We start from the raw sequence: 18714 nt of genomic DNA, 5'->3' as shown, positions 1-18714 counted from the left end.
ATCTGGTGTCTGCTGTTCCCTTTCATATCCTTAAGAGATGACAAAGGAAAAGGAAAAACGCTGAAGAGAATGAAAAGAAAAAAGCTGAATGTTTTTTCTGTAAGCCCTGGAGAATCTGAAACAGAGAAGTGGCACTGGGCCTCAGATTAGAAGTTGTCTTTCAAGAAGTTGTTGTCTTTGACATTTAGATATATTTTAAAGATTATAAGGCACATGAGGACAATGTGAAGCACTCTGCTGTGGGATGGAGCTGGGGGGGGGGAAAGCAATAATAACCATGGCAATGCCATTATCAAGATTGAAAAACAAAACATAAAGATGGACGTTTTAGTACTCTGGCTAGCTTTCCCAGGTTTTAAGAGCTCTTCATATTTTCAGCAGTTAATGTTGAAGACCTGTGTTGACATCCCCTTGGTTTCTGCTTCTTATTTTGGAGGAACTCACTCTTTACTCTTTCTCGCCTGACTCCTCCTGACCCCACAAAGGATGCTGTGTAGAATGGGAGATGTGCTTTGGGAGAGAGGGCCTGATTTGTGTATTCTTAATCTGCTTTCTCAGCCTGGTTAAGTAGTTTTACATGGGGTGAAAATGGAGACTATTGGTGGTCAACGAGTAAGTCAAGGAGTAAGATATTCACAGAATTGGAAGGTCTAGTTAGAAGTCAGCCAATCTAATCTCTTGACTCAATCACAGATTTGAAGTTAACTGTTCCCGAAAGATATTTATTTCACTAAATAAGTTGATTGGGGGTGGGAAGGGCTCCTAGCTTCTTGTATTCCAGTGTATTCTGAGTTCAGATGGTCAAGTTTTCCTTTCGGGTGTAGGAGAGGCATTTTCCCTTATTCTTTCTATATGTATTCAGTATCTTTTGTACAATATCCCTTCACTGGTGAAGATACTAAGTTAATCATTTAACCCTTTCTTTTCCAGATTTAAAAAAATCTGAATATTTTTTAACTTCTCAGTTACCAAACTTATTGGGGCCCATACGAAGATCACTGTAATATATACTGAGAGTTTGGAAAAATGAACAATACGTTCTGTCTTTGCTTTTGACAAGTTTATTGTTGAATGTGGGAAAACAATATGGCACCCTTTCTGGGGCCAGTTCTATAACTTGCTGGAAATTTGGGTCCCCAGAGGGATGATTACTACTCACAGGTGTTTAAGTAGAACCTTCAGGAACTGGGCTTGAACTACCACAGTACATAAGCCCTCTGTTGATGTGTTCTCCATTAATAATCAGCCAACTAGACTGAAGAAAGAGTTGACTCAGAGGGCCTGGGTTCAAATCCTACCTTTGTTGTTTATTACCTTTGTGTCCTTGAGCAAGTCACTTAACCTCCGGGGACTTCAGTTTCCTCTACTCTAAAATGAGGAAGTTGGAATAAATGGCCTCTGAGATCCCTTCCATTTCTAAATTTATGATCCTAAACCATAGAAAGGCAAATTTTGGCCCTTTAGACACTTATGACTATACATATAGGTATGTATTTTTGTATAAATAGTTAACTTTAAGAAAGGCAGTCATCATTTTGCAGATCAACTACCTGAAGGATATAGAAAGAAAATATCTCAGATCTAAGGCTGTAGGTGCCTTACAATTGCCAAAGTATTATTGCCATCATTTCATCAAACAGCAATGATTGTTTTAGTTCCTAGTTCAAAGTCGTTCACTTTTAATTCAGTTCAGCAAAGACTTATTAAGTAACTACTAGGTGCTGTGTACTGGGCTAGGTATTGCAGATACAAAGATAAAAATGAAGCGGTCCTTACCCTCCTAGAGCTTATGTTCTACTAGTAGCATACAACAGATAATGCAGATAAATAAATACAAGAGGGTACCATAGAGTACTGAGCAATTTCAGGGAGGCAGAGGGTGTTCAAAACTGAGAGGATCAAGAAAGCTGTCTGGTGGGAGATGATAGTTGAGCTGGGCCTTGAAAGGAGCTAAGGATTCTCTGAGTTGGAGATGCAGGAGGAGTGTATTGTGGGTGGAGGAGAACACTTAGCAACAGCAAGAGAGCCAGAGCTAGAATATTGTTTCTGAGGGGCAGCGGTTTGACTGGAATGAAGAGTGTGACAAGAGGAGGAATGGGAGATAGACTGAATAGGTCTGAGGTGGAGGCTAGATTACAGGAAATCATAAATGACTGACTCAGGATTTTGTATTTCATGTTAGAGGCAATAAGGAATCACTGATGATTTTGAAGTGAGGGGGTAGGGCATCATTTAATCGACATCAATATATATCAGTTTGGAATATCAATTTTGCAGTTGCATAGAGAATGGATTGGAAGAGGGAAGAGAGAACAAGTAGGAGACTCTTGAAATAGTCAAGAGCGATCAATCAGAGAACGTTTAGTAAGCTCAAAGAGGCGCTAAGGATAGGAGTACAAAAAATGGAACAGAAGGGGCAGCAGGGTGGCACAGTGGATAGAGCACCGGCCCTGGAGTCAGGAGACCCTGAGTTCAAATCCAGCCTCAGACATAGAACACCCACTAGCTGTGTGACTCTGGGCAAGTCACTTAACCCCAATTGCCTCACCCAAAGGGAAAAAAAAAATGGAACAAACTCAAAGAGCAAGGGGCTTACATTTCGCTGGGAAGACAAGCACAGATATAAAGATGTACGAGATAAAGCAAGTAAATACAAATAATATACAAAGTAGTTAAATGTGAGACAGTTTGGGAAGGAGGGCACTAGTAGTGTTAAGGATTGGAGAAGGCTTTATGCAGAAGATGAAGTTTGATCTGAATTTTAGAGGAAGGGCAAAGCGCTCTCTGAGAAGGAGGTAAAATGATAATATATTCCAGGCATGAAGAGTGGCCAGTGAAAAGGCATGAAGGTGGGAGATAAAATATCACATGTGGGAAACCCAGAGAAAATCAGTTTACCCTCTTTTTAGGGTATGCGGTCAGGCTGTATAGAGCTTTAAAAGCTATCCGTAGGAGTTATATTTGATTCTAGAGGTAACAGGAAGCCTCTGGACTTAGTTAAGTAGTAGAGTCTGTGCTTAAGGAGAGTTGTTTTGGTGGTAATGTGGAGCATGGGCTGAGATGGTTAGAGACTTGAAGTGGGGGGACTCATTGGGACACTATTGCAGTAATCAAGGATGAGGTCCTGAATGAAGGTAGTAACTATATGAGTAAGAAGCAAGGAGGGTGTAAGAGCCGCAGGTGTAAATGAGGGTAGACTTTTTTTTAACACCTCTTAATCAAATATGATCATAAAAATCATAGTAAAAAGGGACCTTATAGGTAATCCTGCCCAGCCTATTCATTTTGTAGATGAGGAAACCGCTGCCCAGTGAGGTTAAGTAATAATAAAAGCTAGTCTTTACATAGTGTTTTAAGATTTGCAAAGCATTTTACAAATATGATCTCCGGCCCTGGAGTCAGGAGGACCTGAATTCAAATCTGGTCTCATACACATAACACTTACTCGCTCTGTGACTGTGGGCAAGTCACTTAACCCCATTGCCTAGCAAAAGGCAAAAAACAAACAAACAGACATTATCTAATTTTATCCTTTTAACAGCTCTGAGAAGTAGGTTCTGTTATTATCTCCATAATACAGATGAGGACACTGAGGCCTACAGAGGTTGTGACTTGCTTAAGGTCACACATTCCTAATAATTGTCTGAAGACCTTCCTAATCCCAAATACAGTATTCTAGTTACTACAATATTTGGCTGTGTTAAGTGAGTTATCCAAGGCCACACAAATAGTAGGTGTTAAAGCTGGGATATGAATCCAGGTCCCCTGATTCCAAATCTGGCACTCTTTCTACTGCAACATGTTGCCTCCAAATCAAGCTATTTTTCCCGAGTGTCTTTCTTTTATTTATTTCCCTTTAAAGTGCATTCCTCTTCCTTCCCCCCCCAAATTTTCTGCATTTGTAGACAGGATAAGAAAGTGAATTGAAAATGGAGGAGCCAGATTCCCTGCCAGATGTTTGGTGGCCAGCAAATCCACGTTTATTTAGGAGCAAATCTAGTTTATCCAGTGTTTGGAACACTGAGCTTTTATATTCAGTATTTAGATTTTTCATGTCCACACTCCTGTGATAAATCCCAAACTCCATCCTGCCAACTCAGGGCAGAGTGCTGTTCTTCATTCTTTTGTTCTTTATTCTTTTCTTCATTCCTATATGTGCCTACTCACACATGATGAGAGGAGTGAATGTAGCTCACTCTAGGCTCCCTCCTTTTATATTCGACCCCATTAAAGATGCACAGTAATGTTGTTTTCATTCCCAGTGACTTATTCCAACACAGTCCATAGAAGAAAGTGGTGTAGCAGCTCTTAATTACTGCCAGTCACCTATCATTCTGAAGGTGAGCTGTCTGACAGCCTTTTCCCTCAGAGAGTGGACATGGCCAATGTAATTTGAGTGTTAAGCTCTATTGGATTTTGACAGTTGGATTTTGGCTGCTGCTGCTGCTGCGACTCCTTTCTTATCAATCTTCTGGCAATTTCCGTTTTAGCTTAAGAGGCATCTAGATTCATTGATACCCTGCTTAGCTGTAACAGAATCTAACACATCAGAGTGTTCTCCACTATAACTAATAAATAATGTATTCTTTTTGGTAGATACCTAGGGTTTATGTTTTAGTGTACTGACAATTCTTACTTTACGTAAATTCATATTATACAAATTTGAATTTATATAAAGAATTTTGAAAGAAATTCACATTCCCCAAAAATACTTGACTTTACTATACAGTACTGTGCTCTCTCTCTCCATTCCTGCCCCTTGGCTTGGCACTCTGCAGCCTCCTATCCCATACCCCCCTAAAAAGAATACTCCCCTCAAAAAAAAAAAAAAACAACTAACAGACACCAAGTGAAAGTAGAGCAGATGCATGAAGAGACCACCCCCGGTGCCTCTGGATTGAGGGCTTGGCTTAATACCTCTGACGCCAAGAGTGCAGACCTTTGCCCTGCTCTGCCCACCTGTCTTTCATCCATCTGCAGTCGGGTACCACCTGTCTGTCCCTGGCCCCTGCATGGCCTGTCCTCTCCTCTCTGTGTCTGTGTGCAGTCTCTATATGTCTTCCCCTTGCATCTTCTTCTTGGTCTGGTCAGGGCCCCACAGCACTGGCCCTAGCCCCCGTATGTTCTTCCTCCTGCTCTCTCTACTCTGTCCCTCACCCCCATGTGTCCATGTCTCCTCCTCCCTCCACGGACACATGGCTTATTTCCTACCTTTCCTCCTCCCTCCCTTCCTCACATCGGTGGGCAAATTTGTATTACATAAAAATACACAGAGGTCTATGGAATGCTCTACTTATGTAAAGCAAGAATTGTCTATGTTTGGAAAATTATCACGAAGTTGTATTTTTCCTCTTCTGTCTGTTTATGTGGTCCTGTCAACTTTTGAGCCTGACAGTTTGAGTCACTGGACCTGAATGTCTCCTCAGCCTTCTCCTTATTATTCCCATATTCTTTCTTGGAACTGAATCTCCTGGAGGGACATTGGTGGGCCTTGTGATCATGGTGATCCTAAATAGAGCATACAGCTCCAGGGTTTTTCTGCATGTCTTTCAGAGTCACAAAGAAAAGCATTATTTAATGTGGCTAATAACTGCATTACCTGGTTAAGACCAAGGATTAGACAGAGCCCCTAAACACCTAACATAGGAGCAGAATAGATTATTCCTACCTGCTGGGGAGAGATTTTCTCCCCTGCCTAGTGTAATCATGTGGAAGGTTCCTTTTGTAGTGAGAATTAAGCCCAGTCTTCGCCTGAAGTGGCATGGCATAGTGAAAATGGCACTTGATTTAGAGTCAGAAGCCTTGTGTTTGAGTTGAGGCTCTTGTCCTTAAACTGTGTGACAATGGGCAAGTCACCTTACCTTTCTGGGCCTCATTTTCATTATCTGTGTTGCAGTTGGGCTACATGATCTCCAAGAGACTTTTTAGTTCTAATATCCTATAAATTTTTTCTCTATGATTCTTAAATCAGAGAATTAACACTATGATACACGTCAGTGATAAAAGCAACACTGGCATTATTGAAGAGACAGTGACTACCTATGTGATACTACTTTTTTCCCCAATGAATGTTAACTTCTGGTTTGGTTGTTTTTGTTTTGTTTTGTTTTTTGGTCTTGGAAGCTCCCTGTGAGGAAATATTAACTACCAGTGCTGTCCTAAGAGTCACATGGGCACCGAAATGTTTTGACTTGCCTGGGGCCACCCAACTAGTCTGTATTAAAGGTGGATCTTGATCCCAGGTTGTTCTAACCCCTAAGTCAGGTGTGTCTAGTCACTCACTATTCTATGCCACTTCTCATTCCACTACTACAAATTCCTCCTTTGGATCTTAAAGGCTTTTGGTATCAAGAAGTCCCCCTGAAGAATTAAAATACAACTCTGCTCAGGAGGATATTGTCCCAGTCTATTGAAGCTGGTTTGGGAGACTTACAGGTTTTCAGAGAAAAGGTAATTATACCAAATGATGTTAAAAGCAAGAAGTCATTATTTAGTGTATTTTAACTTATGTAAGAGAAGGCATAAAGCCTAACTTGAAACATCCAGAGACAAGAGGAGAGAGGCATAGACCCATGGGATATACCTGTATCTCAGACAAAGAACCAACCCAGGTGAGTTGATTTCAAAGGACAAGAGGAAAAAGAACCTAGAAGAGTCATCTTTCTTGCTTTGACATCCCGTCTCAATACGCCAGGCTCTGGTCACTCCTTTTGTTTAGTGTGGCATATTCGGGGTTCTGTCTCACTGTATAGGCAGATAAGAAATGCATGCAACAGCCAGGAATTTTATAGGGAGGGAGGAGAGGGACGAAGGATTTATTAAATGCCTACTATGTTTTGGGCCTGGGCTAAGTGCTTTATAATTATTATTGCAAACCTCCTACCAACTCTGGGAGGTAGGTGTTGTTATTATCCTCATTTAACTGTAGAAAAAACTGAGGCAGACAGAGGTTAAGTGATTTACTCAGTCACACAGCTCATAAATGTCTGAGGTCACATTTGAACTCAAGTCTTCTTGACTCTGGCCCAGCCCTCTGTCAGCTACATTATCTAGCTGCCTTTAGGAGAGAAGGCAGGAGATAGCCACTTATTGTAAAAGCTAAGCCTCGATATCCAGGGAGGTGATTTTTTTTGTTGTTTTTTTTGTTGTTGTTGTTTTTACTACTTAGACTCTGCATTTAAGACACCAAAAACTACTACAGTTCTTATATACTTCTAGAGCCTAGGGCTCTGCCATAACAAGCACTCAGTGTATATCTATTGCAAATGATCTGAATTAAATGGGATATTTTTCTTTCGTGATGCCAAACATCTGGATATTTTGAAACATCTGCATGAGTGATTCTTTTCATCAGATGGTTTGGCATTGTGTAGTTTACAACCTCTTTGTCTTAATTGGATGTTTACTGTGCCAGGATTGATCCAAATGTTCTGTTTAATGAGACCTAAAAGGGAATGGCATGCTGAATAAACCCCCATTGTTTACCTTTCATTAATATTTGCTTCATTGGAGTAAGATATGGTTATTTAGCCTCCGCCTCTAAATGCTTCATTTAGATTAGAATGCCTGCATTTAAATCACAAGTAGACTTTATTGTCAGCAGTAAGTCCTAAGGATGCCCTTCAGTCACTCCAGCCATTTATTTTTTCTAAGAACTGCAGAAAAGCTCCTGGTTGAAAAATGCTAACAACTCCTCAGGGTTCATAAAGCTTTCCCCACTCCTCTCAACCCTAAATGGGTTTGTGATGGCATCAGTAATCCCCATGTTGCTAGTTTTCTCAGTAAAAGGTAAAAGATGTATTAGGTTTTTTTTTTCCTACCTAGGACTAAATATGAAATAACTATTTACTTAAGTAGGCCATCAGAAGAAAATTGAACTTTTGTTCTCCAGCACATCCTAGGAATGGCAGCCTAAGCAATCAAAACAGACTCGGCCACTAAAACAGGGCCTTCCTGCTGGGAGCCCTGCTGATCACAGGGGCCTGTTGTAAGAGAGAGAAAAAGACAGTATTGTGGCAGCAGAGCTGGCTGGGGAGTAGAGCAGAGAAGCAGCATTTAGGCGAGAGAGAGGCCTCTTAATTTTTATATAACTGACCCAGCAGCATATTTATAATCCACCTCACAGGAGGTAGCCTTCAATCCAGCAGTGGGGTTTTGGTGGTGCCTTTGGTAGCTGCTGTTCTCAGGGGAGCCAAGGACTAGCGTTTACTGGGAAGGGCTTAGAAAGCACAGGGCCTGAAATGTGTTTGAGGGAAGGGCTGGGTGGGGCACTGAACTCTGTTGTTCAATTTCACATCTGGCCAGCAAGATGATCGTCTTTATGGAAGGCGCCTTGTAAAACAGACTCATCTTGGCTGTAGGAATACTAGTCTTCTGAACTTAGTCTCTGGGTTAGCGGCACTTTAAAACATCGACTCCTTTTCAGTAAGGGCCCCGGGTTGATCCAAAATGGTTTGGGAGACTTTTCAGAAATTTCTTCCCCAGATGTTTGAGAACATAGTTCAGTTGCTTTTTGGCAATAGTCTTGCTTTTTTACTTCAGTTCTCCTTTAAGTGAAAATATATTTTGTTTTTCCTGGGAGTGGGTCTTTGTATCTGGGCAGGGCAGAATTTCCTAGCTTTATAAGCATGAGAGTACCAGATGTGAAGGAGATAGTGGTTTGGCAGCTGTGTTCTGTACCCCTAGCCAGCGTGGTTAAACTTCTTTCTTGAGTCAGGTTTGTGTGGTGTTTTTTCTGTGAGGGTCTGTTGGGGTACTTTGGTGTATTTCCATGCCTGTAAAGAGGTATGAGCACGTTATTCAATTCTTTCTCCTCTCTAGAATAGCTGGATATTAACTGTATGCTATTAACACCTGCTCATTTGATTTCTGGTCATCTCTTCTACCAACGACATGAGTTTTAACTCTATGACAATAATAGTCAGTATTTGTATTGCATTTTAAGTTTTACAAAGAGCTATACATATTATTATGCCACTGCTCCACACTTCTTTCCTCTTTCCTCACAACAATCCTGAGGGGTAGGTGCTCTATAATTGTCCCTATTTTACAATTGGGGAAACTGAGACTGAAAGGTTAAGTGCTTTACACAGGATCATACAGTTAGTAAATGAGGCAAGATTCCAGCTTGGGTCTTACTGACGCCAAGGCCAACACTATACACTGTGTCACTTTGCCGGATCTCAAATTTTGCACATATATTGACCTCAGAAAAGGGGAGACTTCTGCTTTTTGAGAGGACCTCCAGCACAGTAAGGGTCCTTTTGGGAAAAAGCTGTGCCCTCTAGACTTCTTTGTTTCTTTCTCTGTGTACCTGGCTGATATAGGGAATTTAGAGCAATGATTAGATGGAATATGTTTGTATGTGGGAGGTGATGAGGGAAAGATAAAGAAGATTAAAAAGTGGAAATGACCAAGTTCAGTAGCATAATAGTAAAATTTTAATCTAAAAACTTATAAGAAGAGGTGGTGGAAACTGTAATGTAAATAATCTATAAAATAAGTGGAAATGTATTTCTGGTTTTATTGATCATATCATATACTTTGAGGAGACCCTTGGGAAAAAATCCTTGTGAGGATCACTGATTAAATATTTCTCAGATTCTGAAAACAACTTAAAATTCACATTTTTTATTCCTTTCATTCTGACCAGTTTTCAAGAAATTAATCAATTGCAAAAGTAAAAAGAGGCACTCTAATCATTACTGCTTTATTTTAAGTATTTGTGGTAGTGGTGGTGGTCCAGATGTGAACTGTATGAGCCAATACTGTTTTCTTTTGATGTGGGATATGTCTCTTACCAACCTTCACTAAACATATCTTGCCATTTCCTGTAGTATTCCAGAATATGTTTGTCTAATGAACACTGAGGTAATGTGGATATAAATGTGAACCTTGATAAGACACTTCTTTGCCTTGAAAAATGGTGGGTGGTTCTTGAAATTGAGTTGTTCTTATGGATGAGTACAAGCAAACACAGTCCTCCAATGCCTATTTATTTACAACTGACTGCACAGCAATATAAGATTTTGTATAGACAGACAATTTGGAGAGCTAATTAGGACCCCCTTTAACTCTTTCACAGTGGAAAGCCGTAATGATGATGCTAGTTTACATTATTCTTTCATTCACCTGAACCTGGAATTGTGTTCAGACCTAAATGATAACATATGGTTTCATTTAGTGAGGGTTCGTTTCATAAAATCTCGATCATCTGTACATCTACAGACTATTTGAAACAATACAATTTATTTTGGAAGATTAAAGGCATTTCTTTGCCTCTCGTAATATACATGTTCCTAACACTGATTCATCTGATGACAGAAGGAGAAATTTGTGAAGAAACATTGACAGCCAAAGGTTTGCTCAATGCTGACTTCACTCCACTAGGCTAGCATCAATGATTTACTGACTTTACCTAGTGTGAACTGTTCCAGTATCACTTGCCCTGGGGTTGGATGGTTTTTCATTTGATTAGCAGGCTATAAATAGCTTGCTATTTTTCTTTTGTCAGCATTTTCTTTGACTATCCATATGGAATCAGTTTTATAAACTCTTCTAGACTGGACCCTTGATTATTTGTTAGTTTCTCTATTGGGTGTACTTCAGCATTAGAGTTTAAGTCAGTTTCTCTTGAATTCCTGTGATACTTATTTTGAGCAATTACATTTCTGAAAGGGGAAGAACGAACTATTTTGCAATTAATAGGCAAAAAGACTGGTAGAAATATAGACAATTTTTGTCTATGTGGGGTTGTTTGTTTTTCGTCTGGATAAGTAATTTCATAGGTGTTAGGGAATACATGATGAGGAAAATCCCTCTGCAAGTTAATCAGTGCAAGTCAACAACTTCTCTATAATTTACAATCTGTGTTGTACTAGTATCAGTTTTGATCCATGATTGGTGATGTATGTGGTCATTTAAGGGTGACCTTAGACAAGTCATTTCCTAAACTCTTAGAACCTTAATTTCTTCATCTGTAAAATGGAGATAATGGTTCATAGTTATATAACATATGTTTATAAAGTACTATTTCCATTTTATATTCTAGGAAAGAGAAGCTTAAAAAGGCTAAGTTGATTTGTCCATAGCTAATAATTATTGGATATGAATTCACATCTCCTAATTTCAAATCCAGTGCCTTTTCTAGTACAACAGCTTGAGTCACTGCCTATCTGATAGGCTTGTTGTGAGAATCCAACAAAATAACAGAAGGGAAAACACTTTGGAAACTGTTACAATATTTACATAAATATAATTGATACAATTATTATTATCTACCATCCAGATGAAACCCGTGTCCTTACCTTACACCAATGTCCTTACCCTCTGAAATAAAACTGAAGGAATCCTTTGATGACACCCCTGGGGAATTTGTTCATTATTAGCATTAGAAGAGAGTATGAGTTTAAAATCAACAAATGGAGCAAGCAATTGAAATGCAGTCTTGCTTCATAGAGTTATTGACCTGGAAAAGATGTGCAGACAAAAACATCACTTAAACTGTCCCAGACAGTTGGATATCCTGCTTTTAATTAGACCACAAGCAAAAGTGATTAGTTATCCATTTAACAATCAGTCATTTTTATACCTAACCTAAATTAGCTAGTGTTAATTGGTTAATAAGTTGACATTTTAACATTTGGCGGATTAGAACATCATAAGTAATTTCATTGCTAGGGATGAATCTGATTTATAGTAATAGCATAGGATTAATTGAAAAAGTTAATTGGTCTTCTTCCTCTAACACTGCAAGCCGGTTAAGGCAGATTATATCCCAGGGAAATTTGCAACCATTTACCATCCCTCTGTGATGAAGAGGATGGCAATAATAACTGCTGTTCAGTTTACAACAATGCTGTGAGATGGATGGCGCAAATATTACTCTTATTTCACAGATGAAGGCATTGAGGTTCAAATGGATAAATGGCTTGTCCGGGATGCCATGGATGGTAAGTGGGAGAGTCTGTATTTTAATCCATGGCTTCTGCTTCCAAGTCCTATGCTTTTTCCAATAGACCATGCAGTCTCACATTGGAATACAAAACTATTTACTGGAGTATTCACATTTTAAATTGCTCAGATCACTGGCATGTTTATGGAAAAAGCTGGAAGTTATCAAATATATTATAGACTATAAAACATTACTTTCTACTGGGAAGTTACCTCTGATAATAAATTTTGCTTTGTTTTTGTTTTTGTTTTTGGGTGGGGGTAGATCAGGATGACACTCTCAGGCTTGGACTTTGTGCTTTTCCTTACTCTTTGCTGGGTTTCATGACAGAATCACCACAAGCTTCTGCACATGTTATCTTCAGACAGACCCTATTGTGTGCCAGCCTCATGTTCCTTTCTTGTTTCATTTGAGGGGCTGTTTGGTTTGTATTTCGGGGATAGAATCTGGTGGTGAGAAAAAATTGGTCTAACACATGCTGCATGCCACCGGATACAGAATAGAAGAACAAGCTGTGGGTTTGGGGTCAGGGATCTGGGTTTGAATTTCACTTCAGTCATTTACTGTTTGTGTGACCTTGAGCAAGTTATTTAACCTTTTTGGGCTTCAGTTTTTTCATTTGGTAAATGGGGGGGAGGGGAGGCATTGGACTAGATGAATGCTAACTAAGATCCTTATAAATTGATGATCCTGTGATGTGTCAGTTGAGAAAATTGCACTCAATAACTCATTTATATAGCACTTTAAACTTTTTAAGTGCTTTCATTCTATCAAACCTGTGATTTAGGGAGTACTGGTATTATCCCCATTTGGCAGATGGAAAAATTGAGTCTTGAGAAGTTCAGTGACTTTGTTATCTCCCAACTAGTAAATATTTATGCCAGGATTCAGACTCTCCATTCCTGATTCCAAGTTGAAGATTTATATGCAAGAAATATTTTTTCTTCTAAATAAGTTATAAATCCTTTAACCTGGGTCCTTAGGTGCTCATGGAACCTAAGACGTTTGTAGTATAAGATGTAGCCTGAGGCAGGAAAAGGAAATAAGAACATGGAAATTTAGGCATTAGAACCAAAAGGTGCCTTAGATATCATTTAGTCTGGATTCTCATTTTGGGGTAAAGTGACTTCCCCAAAATCAGAACGATTGGGAGGAGAAGAACTGGACTTTAAACTCAACTCTTATAATTCTACATATTATGCTTTTTTCAGAGATTGAGTATTAAGCTCCTTGAGGGTTGGGCCTGTATTTAATTTTTAAAGCTTTACGTCCAGGTCCTGGCATAGTGTCTGGCACACAGTCAACACTAAATACTTTTTTGTTGATTCATTGGTTGGTTGAGCTAGTTAATGTGTACCTACAGTAATATGACAGTTTTCTGGATTGTGCCCATGGATTGATTCCACTAAGTTTCTAGGTTAGTACAAGTGAGGGTGAGGCTCATAGATGGAGCTGGGGGAAAGAGTTGGTTGTAGATGAATATTTGAGTGTATTTTGGGACCCTCTTGCACTGTCAGTGACACCTGGGTCCATGGCTTACATCTGCACAGACTGGAAAGGGATGGTTGGATTCTGTGCAGAGTAGTCTTGACAAACCTATTTTAGAGTCTTCTACACTGAGATTCTTCTATCTCAGTCCCCCTTTCCAGACTCCTCATAAACTGGGCCCTGATGTCATACTGATGCCACCAAGTTGTGTAGGTGGCGATTAATATCTAGTGAAAGGCACTAGTGTTGTGTAGAGCAAATATAATTGTTTGAGGAAAAGAAAAAAGTGGAACAGTTTTAGAGCTAGAAATCCCTCATAGATGAATCCATATTAGGTCATTCCTAAACTAACTTGTATGCATGGACTTGTCAATTGTTACATGTTAATAGGACAATTGTTCTGTTGAGGGGATGGGACTAGATGGTCTCCGAGGTACCTTCTAGTTCTAGATTTATGATTCTTGCTTGGTATTATGACCTGCTCTGTAACCCACTTCTGTGGCTAACAGTCTTTGTGCTAATTTTGTCTTTATTGAAATATGAGCATTGTTGCATCCTTAGAAAAGATCGAGGCTGCTAGGTGGTGCAGTGGATAGAGCACTGGTCCTGAAGTCAGCAGGACCTGAGTTCAAATGCGGCCTCAGACCAAACACTTGACACTTACTAGCAGTGTGACGCATCGCAAGTCACTTAACCCCAATTTCCTTAAAAAAAAAAAGATGGAGAATAGCAGTTCCTCCTCCTCTAATGTAATAAATACTTTATACATTTTAAGGTAATTATGAATTCCCCCACTGGGGGACTTGGCAATTGGTTATCCCTTCTCTAAGCAATATACCCTCACTTCCTTTAATTTGGCATAGCTTAAATAAATAGCAATGAAGTGTCACTGCAGAGTTCATATTCAGTAGAAAATTCCTCAGGGATGACTTTTTAAGACATAATATCCCTGAGTTTTCTTTGCTGAAGTCCTACTACAATGCCTCATTGTGGCAGGGGAGATGACCCTAGGTTCTGTGAGACCCATTAGTTCTGGCAGATCTTACCAAGTATGACAGACTTTAAATATAGGTCCCATGTTGTACAACAAAGGACTATTCTTTCAATCAGCAAATGTAAATTAAACTCCTACTGAGTTCAGTGCACTATACCAGGCATTAAGGGAGAAACAGAGATGAATAAGGCAGTCCCTACCCTAAAAAAATATAGATTCTATTCTGAGTTCATAATCCAGTAGCATCAAACCCAGAGATCCAATGTTTTATATAAATGAAGATTTGGAGAAGATTAAAAAGGAAATATCCTGCGGAGAGAACACTGATAGATAATGAATGTTTTGGCTATAGTAGCCATATCCTGAAGTATGTAAGATTCAAAATTTGCATTAGTGGAGGGGGTGCCCTCATACAAATAAAATCAGAAATCCTCTGAGTACTGAAGAAATTGAATTAGAAAATGGGATGCTCTAACCAGAATCCTTTATTTTTCTATGGTTCAGGTATCAATTTAACATAGGGTTTATGTTAAAGCAAGAAGGGATGTTGGAGGTCCCCCTCATTTTAGAGATGTAAACCCTTGGATTAAATCTGTGACATATTAACAGGTATTAGTGGTGTCTGTTAGAATCAGCCTTTGGAGATGTGATATGGGTAGAAGAAGGAGAGATGAGGAAGTCAACAAAAAAAAAAGAACCATTACATTTCATTTGAACTTTTAAAGAGGCTCTTTGATGACTAGAGTAGGTCTCTATAAGGTTGCAGTGTGAACCATTTAATCTCTCTCATCTTGGTGCTCATGTGCTCAATAGACTCTTCTTATGCTTTACTGCCCTCCACATGTTCTGTGATCTAGCCATACTGCTCCCACTTGTCTGTTCTTTGAACTCAACATTCCACCCTCCATATTTTACTTTTGTATTGACTCAGACACATCTATTCTACCTGAAATGCTTTCCCTTTTCACCTCTACTTCTTAGAATCCTTGGTTTCTTTCAAGATTAAGCTCTGCCTGCTGCAGGAGGCTTTTCCTGGGCTTCTCAGATGCTAGAACCTTTTTTTTCTGAAATCACTTGCCATTGACTCTCTGTGTCTTACCTATATCTATTGATTTATGTGGTGTTACCCTCATTAGATTGTAAACTCCTTGAGGGCAGGGACTGTTTTCCCTTCCTTTTATATCCCTGGTGTTTAGTCTGACACATATTGTTTAATAAATTGTTGATTGGCTGACTGATTGACATAGTGGCAATCAGAGAAGCTAAATTTAAAACAACAGTCCTCTAGTATGTCCATTATTTATCTGTGTTTACACATTTCGAGCCCCTACTTCTTAGTTGATTGGTCTCCTGCCCTGCAGTGTCCCTGTGGACTGAAAGTGTTAATACACTTTCAGATGTGTCTAATTGACTCCTCTTGGAAGAGTCCATCTCAGAGTTATCCCTAAGAGTCTGAGCATTTTGAGAAGCAAGAATTTTAGAAATGACTTTGCAAACATTTCTGCTCTTTGTTTTTTCACCATGTAACAATTTTCTAGGGTCTAGGCACATATTTCAGAATTAGGTGGTTCACACAGGCTGCCAGTGAAACAAAAACAGATTGAAAAAGAGTTTTAGACTATCAGAGCAGCATGCAGAGAAAACCTAATATTGCTTTGTGATACTTTTAACCTGGCCCACATTCAGATATGGGAGTCAGGGCAACATAGAGAAGAATTGTACACTATGAGAAAAGAGAAAAAATACTGACTTTGTGGAAAGACCTGTTAATTCTAATCATTTCTGAATGTGATTTTGAAACTCCCTGGAAAGAGATTTTACATACATGGTGAAAATATGTGTGTCTTTTCAGGTTTGTGGAGAAAAACAGCGCTTTGAGAAGCTGATGGAACATTTCAGAAATGAAGATAATAACATAGATTTTATGGTAAGTTATTTTAGCAGTGAATTCAATGTATTGTTACACAAAGTTTCTCCGTTTTGGGAGAACATGTAGATGATGTATTCATAGCAAACATAATGAAACGAGAGTGTAGTGTGTTATTGTTAGACCCCAGAATGTCTATTTTAATTTATCAGTTTCCTTTGGTGCATGAATATGTTTTGTTGTATCATATATATTGCATGATATCATAAAAAGGACTCTAGGAGCAACTTTGCAGCATATGGGAGGAAGATTCACAGTTGGGAAAAAGAGAATTCAGGCCCAGTGCTTCTTGCCCACAAAGGCATGCACGATCCTACATCTGTCATCACATGGCACTTATAGCAAGAGCTGGCATTGTCTAGCAACATCTGCATTCTTTGGTTGGTACTGGCCAAGCTGATGGTATACGGTATAAACCATCAAAATCCTGTTGCCACAAGACGTGAAGAATGATATAATATATTGGCATATGAGGTGGATATGTTGATAAACATTTCAAAAATGGAAGTGCTTAAGAGAATGCATTTTTGTAACTTGAGCTTCTGATAGACGTCTATTAATAATCCAATGATTGCAGTTTTATTGGAGGGCATTATAAGATTTAAATAGCTTTGTGTTTCTCCCCTGCTCCCCCCTACTACCCTCCTTTTTCCATACACACAGAATAATTTCAATCAGGCATCAGTCATCTGCCAGGCTTTTCTAGCAGGCCGGTGCACATGAAAGAACATATAATGGAACACTAACCAAGTCTCCAGCAGGCAGTAAAAGAATAGGATGGCACATTAATTAATGTCTTGATCCTCATAAGTTAACCACTGAGCATAATTTTCTGAAGTAAAGGGCCTCAGAGTAGAAGTAGACCCAGACCGCCAGATTCTCCCTGACCTAACTCACTTTCCTCTGGCGAATCTCTCCTGGACCAGAGATGACATTGTCTGGGCTTGACTCCCCACGGCAGCCCCTGAGCCACCTGGGTCACTCATGTGGAAAGTCACCACTTTGTTCATTCCTGGGTATGGGACATCAGACAAAGGACCAATTCGCCTTAATGAAATTTCTTGTGGTTTTTACTATTAACAGCAAAATATGGGAAAGATGTATCACAGATGTTTAACCTGCACTTAATAATAAATAATTATAAAACAATAATATTGTTTTATTTTTGCCACTTATAGTTCCTCAGTTTTTGCATGTGTGTGTATGTGTGTTCTTGTTCTGTTATTACTTTGCAAAATCAGAGAGGAAAAGAGAAGTTTAGGAAAGGTACATAATCTGACAGTATTTGTGCTTCTGCTTTTTTTTTTTAAGCTTCTGCTTTTAAAAAAACTTTCTATGACATGATACTAGGAATCACCATACACTGAGTATCTTTGTTAATCTGTGGAAATTACTGAGATGCTTTAATGTTTTTCAGTGAATTTTTAACATTGGCAATGGTTTCTAAAGAGGTACAGAGTCCACATTCTGGATTCTCTCCCCCCCCCCCCAGTAGTTTGGGACCTTAGTCCAATTCAGAAACTCCTTTGAGCCTTCCTAATTGGGCCGAAGTTGTTAATTGTATTAGGAATGTTTAAACATCCACATGTCAGTCATCTGCCTATTTCACGTGCTGAAAGAAAAGTGTTCACCCTTTCCATTATGTACATATGCAGGCATTGTTTGAATGAAAGCTTCTAACATAAAACTATGAAATATATATCTCCAAGGGCATGCTTGCACCTTCACTCACAAATGCATTTATGTTTCTCATTCTACTCTTTAGTGGGGTTGCTTCCTTTTGTCACTGAGCTTATTAAAAATATGGCAGCTCTGCTGTGCAGAACAGTACGTGGTTAATGGCAAATAGGTGAACATTTGAAATCTTTGCTACCACCATCTGGTCTTAACTAGAGCTACATGTTATTTAAAATGGTATGTACCAAATCACTTTAGAAGAGAAACAGCCTGAGTCTTGCAGTAAAGGAAAGTTAAGAGTGCTCGTGAAATGCAGCTGGGTTCTTCTTTTCCCCTAGTTGCCCTCATCAGAGCGGGCTGAAGGGAAGGGTCCTCAACAGGTCATTTAAATCTACTTATAAAAAGGGAGGAGGAACACATTCACAGAACAATCAAAAAGCCCCAAACCTTTAAAACTTCCAGAAATAGGACATTGTATGACCTGCCTAGGTGTTGAGATTTAGTTAAATAGCCTCAGTTCTAGAAAGTTCTTCCTACAAGGTATAATGCAATATCATTTAGAATCATTTAGAATAGTTATAAGCTGGAAAGAGTGCAGGATTTGTAAATAGTATTTTTTTTTCAATTACATGTAAAGATGGTATTCAGCATTCATTTTTTATAAGATTTTGAGTT

General features: G+C 39.1%; 1 protein-coding gene across 1 annotated transcript in view; it reads left to right on the top strand.

Moving 5' to 3' along the window:
- FMNL2 (formin like 2) overlaps positions 1 to 18714 on the top strand; it is a 378592-nt gene that overhangs the window by 318798 nt on the left and 41080 nt on the right. Inside the window, 1 exon segment of the mRNA XM_020970317.2 lies at positions 16288 to 16362. Coding sequence (XP_020825976.1) covers positions 16288 to 16362 — 75 coding nt within the window.

The sequence above is a fragment of the Phascolarctos cinereus genome, unplaced genomic scaffold (assembly GCF_003287225.1).
Source record: "Phascolarctos cinereus isolate Bilbo 61053 unplaced genomic scaffold, phaCin_HiC Scaffold_726;HRSCAF=1367, whole genome shotgun sequence".
NCBI classification, from domain to species: Eukaryota; Metazoa; Chordata; class Mammalia; order Diprotodontia; family Phascolarctidae; genus Phascolarctos; species Phascolarctos cinereus.
The sequence above is the reverse complement of the archived record's forward strand: the minus strand, read 5'-3'. Positions and strand labels throughout refer to the sequence as shown.